This window comes from Triticum dicoccoides, chromosome 4A (genome assembly GCF_002162155.2).
Source record: "Triticum dicoccoides isolate Atlit2015 ecotype Zavitan chromosome 4A, WEW_v2.0, whole genome shotgun sequence".
In the NCBI taxonomy this organism is placed as follows: domain Eukaryota; kingdom Viridiplantae; phylum Streptophyta; class Magnoliopsida; order Poales; family Poaceae; genus Triticum; species Triticum dicoccoides.
The window spans coordinates 746,639,081-746,643,492 of record NC_041386.1 but is presented as its reverse complement, the minus strand read 5'-3'; the positions used below and the strand labels follow the sequence as shown (position 1 = coordinate 746,643,492).

The 4,412-nt window shown below is 47.7% G+C and overlaps 1 protein-coding gene across 1 annotated transcript; it reads right to left on the bottom strand.

Moving 5' to 3' along the window:
* Positions 1-566: 566 nt before the first annotated feature.
* On the bottom strand, positions 567-3,467 carry LOC119284432 (disease resistance protein Pikm1-TS-like). Its single transcript, XM_037563556.1, has 2 exons — positions 3,454-3,467; positions 567-3,030 (listed from the first exon to the last, which is right to left on the bottom strand). Exons 1-2 carry the CDS (start codon positions 3,465-3,467, stop codon positions 567-569), a joined length of 2,478 nt encoding a protein of 825 aa, XP_037419453.1.
* Between the last annotated feature and the right edge of the window lie 945 nt (positions 3,468-4,412).

The window sequence follows — 4,412 nt, the reverse complement described above, 5'->3', positions numbered from 1 at the left end:
CTCCGACTGATTTTTTTGGTGGGTTTGCTCGGATCTTGTCGTTGTTCGTCCATGTTCGTGTATCTTCGGGTTGAGTCCTTCTGATCTACGTTATTCTTCATCCGCGGCGGTTGCTGTTCTGGTGTGCTGGTCCTACGGGGCCTTAGTACAACTACTTCCCGACTGTCTACTACAAGTTGTGCCCGACTCCGGCGATGGAGGGGCGCTCGCTTCAGTTTTTGTAGTCGTTGCTGGGTGGTCTACGGATCAGGATGTAATTTCTATTACTTTTGGTATTCGTTGTATTGCCATGATTGAAGATGAATAGATCGGTAATTTTCTCGCAATTTTTTTTATAATAGGAGTACTAGATAGTGTTGGCTCTGAATCTAAAATAAAGAGAGACAGTATTGGCTCCCATAGGTTATTAAATTACATGCCAAATCAATCAACTTGGAAGCTTGCATAAGTAATACATACATACATACATACATACATACAGTAGTATAATATTAACTTGGACGGGCAAACAACAAACAGCATCAGATGGAGGAGTAGTAGGTTTGTTCCAATTTTTCTCACTGTGGTCAAATCTTGTGCATGCCCCCCACCAACCATTTGTTCTCCATCTCATTCTCAACGCTGCTGGACTGGGAAACCTCCCGTGCCAAGCTCTCATTTGCTGGAAATTCCTCATCTCCTCGGCCAGAGACAAGAAAGTCGATCTTGTTGGGATGCTCCTGGGCTTCTTTCCTGACGACTTCAATCATGGCGCTGATGCACGGGCTGCTCTCTGCTGCTCCTCCATACCATTCCTCGTTGCAGCTAAACGCGACACTTGAGAGACGGCGGAGGTGCTTGATACCGAGCCGAGGGTCTCCTTTATTTGCAGCTGGAGGTGGGCCACCGTAGAACTGGAACTCAAAGGTAAGGCATCTCAGGATCGGCATCGCTCCTTCCTGGAAGGTGATAACCCTTGGCATGCGGCAGTCAACTATGAGAAGCTCGAGCCTCGTGAACCCTTCACCGCTGATGGCTATGGGATCTCGCGGGACAACATCCAGCCTTAGCCTGAGGTAACGCAGCTTAGGCATCTCCCGCAGAATCTCGAGATCCTGCTCCTTCTCAAGTTTGCAGATCCTGATATCCAAGGAGCCAAGTTCGTTGAAGTGATCCTTGATCCACCGTGGAATTCCCATGTGTTTTGTGCCAACGATTAGGCCCCCGCTACTAAGTGCGAGCCCATTGAACAGCGTAACTGACAAGATCTCCCTGGCTAGCACACGAGACACAAGATCACTCTTCTTCCAGGCTTGGCGGATGCACTCGGGCACTCCCTCCAATTTCGAAAGCTTGCAAGCTTCCCAGGGTAGTGTACCCATTGTATAGTCTAACTCCACATTCTCCAGCTTCTTGAGCCCTCCGATTTCCCTTGGCGTCTTCATCACCCCAGTATTACGCAAGCGCAACCGCTTCAAATTCTGCAATTTCCCGATCTCACGAGGCAGTTGTGTGAGCCCGAAGTTGTGACTCAGGTCCAGGGTCTCTAAATGATGCAGGTCTCCGATTTCACTTCCTAGCCTTGTCATGCTTGCCCATCCCACCTCCAGAGTTTTCAAATGCTGCAACTTCCCAGTCTCCGGAGGCAGCTCTTTGAGTTTGGTGTGATGCAGGTTCAAATTCTCCAAATTGGTGTGATGCAGGTTCAAATTCCCGATCTCACGTGGCAGCTCTTTGAGCCTGCCGTTGTAACTCAGTTCTAGAGTCTCTAGATGTTGGAGGTCTCCAATCTCTCTGGGCAGTTCTGCTAGCTGGCGGTTGTGACTCACGGCCAGAGTCTTCAATTGTTGTAGGTCCCCAATCTCATTGGGTAACTCCATGATCGATGTGAATCTTACCTGCAAAGTCTCCAAATACTGAAGCCTCGCTATTTCTGGTGGTATATCACTAATTCCTGTCCCCTCTAGACCAAATAGGTGTCTCACGCGGGGCAGTCCACATATAACCTTCACATGATGATTCCCAAGAGCCTTTCTGACTGGCAAACCCCTAAAACCATGAACACGCTCTTCGAATTCAAGATGTTGCTGATGATATTGAAGATCCAACACCCGCGCATGTTCCAACTTCTCAAAGGGGGCATATCTCTTAGCACCTTCAAAAACAACAAGAGATCGAATCTGAGACCAATCCAGTCCAAACAAGGGATCCATCCCCTCCACTGCATCTGCACCATCATCAACTTGATAATTGTCAATGCATAGCCGATGGATTGTAAAGGCACATGAGGATTTGATGTCGGAACTGCAAGTAATGAAATTATCTTCACGTGATTTCCATCTAAGGAAACTTCGCATAATCGGATTCATTCGGTAGGCCCCGTAACCAGCCCATAGCATCAACCCCCTGTTGTGAAGCTCTTTGAGATAGTCTTCCGCTGCATCTCTTTTATAAGTAAATCCTTCAGCGACCCACCGCATGAACAAATCATTCATGTGAAAATGGTAATTCTCAGGGTATATACTGCAGTGCAACAAGCAGGTCTTCAACATATGGTGAGGAAGATTGTCATAGCCAATCTGCAGGCTCTCTACCAACGGTTCAAACCCTGGAGTGTTCTGAATTCCACATTGCTTAACTTGCTTCTCAATCATATCTTGCACATCACTTGCATTTACATTTACCCCTAGTTGTTCTTGTTGCTCTCGGATCAGTGCCATTGCTGAAAACAGGCAAAGTAGTGCTAACGGCACACCACCACACATGCGCCCAATGGGATGGTTACAGTCAAAACCTTGTCCAACCGTCTCAGGCTTCATCCCTGCGGCGAGATCTTCCCATCCGTACTGCCATCTCCTATCAGACGTACCATATGTTCTCCATACAGGATTCATTCTGATGCAGAGCTTGCTATTATCCAAATCATCTCCTGGTAGAGAAGCAATATGAGTTGTGATGACAATTCTGCTGCCAAGATTACTTTCTGGAAAAGACCTCCTGATGATGTCCCATTCTCCACGATGCCATATGTCATCAATTATTACCAGGTACCTGGGCAAGTTGATTACACAAGAATAAGATAGTTAGTAGACTGCATGAGGCTCGGCTGTAAATTCATTCTTGAATAGTACACTAATTCTGTTACGATCCCAGCAAGCAGGCCACAAGAGGATGAGGCCCAGAGCCCACCGAAGCGCAACCGAAGGCCCAGTAACCAGTACCCGGCCCACCAGTACGCCACCTAGTGGTACTATACAGTGCAAAAAGATGGTTATTTGCCCTTCAAGAGAGCCTCAATGCTGATGAGTTTATCAGGCTGGTGGTCACTCTTTGGGCAATTTGGGGAGCTAGAAGAAAAGCAATACACGAACGAGTATTCCGGAGTCCTCAATCCATCAACAACTTCATAAGATCTTACTTATCAGAGATTAAAATGATCTATCCTCAGAAAGTGGCAGCGGCCAATGCAACTACAGCAAGACCACCATGGTGGCTACCGCCGGTGGAGAATTATGCCAAAATAAACACCGATGCCGCGATTGGTGGCCGGGGGAGTTTTGGTGGAGTTGCAGCAATTTGCCAAGATGAAGCGGGAAAGTTTGAGGGCGTGTCGGCTATCGTATACAGAACAATCGGAGATCCAGCAACGCTTGAAGCCTTGGCTATACGAGAAGCCCTTTCCCTTGCCGATGATCTATACCTCCAACGAATTCACGTGGCTTCGGATTGCAGGGAAGCAGTGGAGGAAATCTCGAGTGGTGGTGCATCGAACTATGGTGCAGTTATTCACGAGAATAAGTTGCATGCAGTTCACGAATTTAGGAGCTCAAACTTTGATGCTCACAACCTTGCGAAATATGCGTTGGGTCTTGGCCTTGGCCGCCATGTTTGGTTAGGCCAGCCTGAGGGTATTCACTTCGTCCATGTAAACATTATGACGGATGAATAAAGTTTCGCATGGTTGCCTAAAAAAAACTAAGCAGGTGAGGCGAGGGAGTGGAGGGGAAGGAGAAACAAGACGACTCTGGCGGCGGCGGCTATCTCCCTCCCGATACCCTTTTCTCCCAGGCTTAGAACCCTAGCTACCTACCAAATTCGTGTAATCGGGGATCCCTTGTAATAGATCGAACTGACGCCATAACAAATTCACATTCTGCTGCGTGTATATATAGACGGGAACGACTAGAATAAAAGAAGAGCTTCAGGTGAAAGAATAGAAAAATAGATCTGGGTCGTCCTAATTGGGACGAGTGGTACAAATTATGGTGGTGGGATATATGCGCATAGTTAGCAATAAGGACCCTCGATTCTGACTAATTTGCTCCCAATATCCTCCTCCGAACGCGATCGCGAGTTACCCTCGCCCATCTCGCTCCCACTTGCGGACGGTAGCGGGGAAGTAGCGACGGCAGAGATCTGCATCATCCTCATCT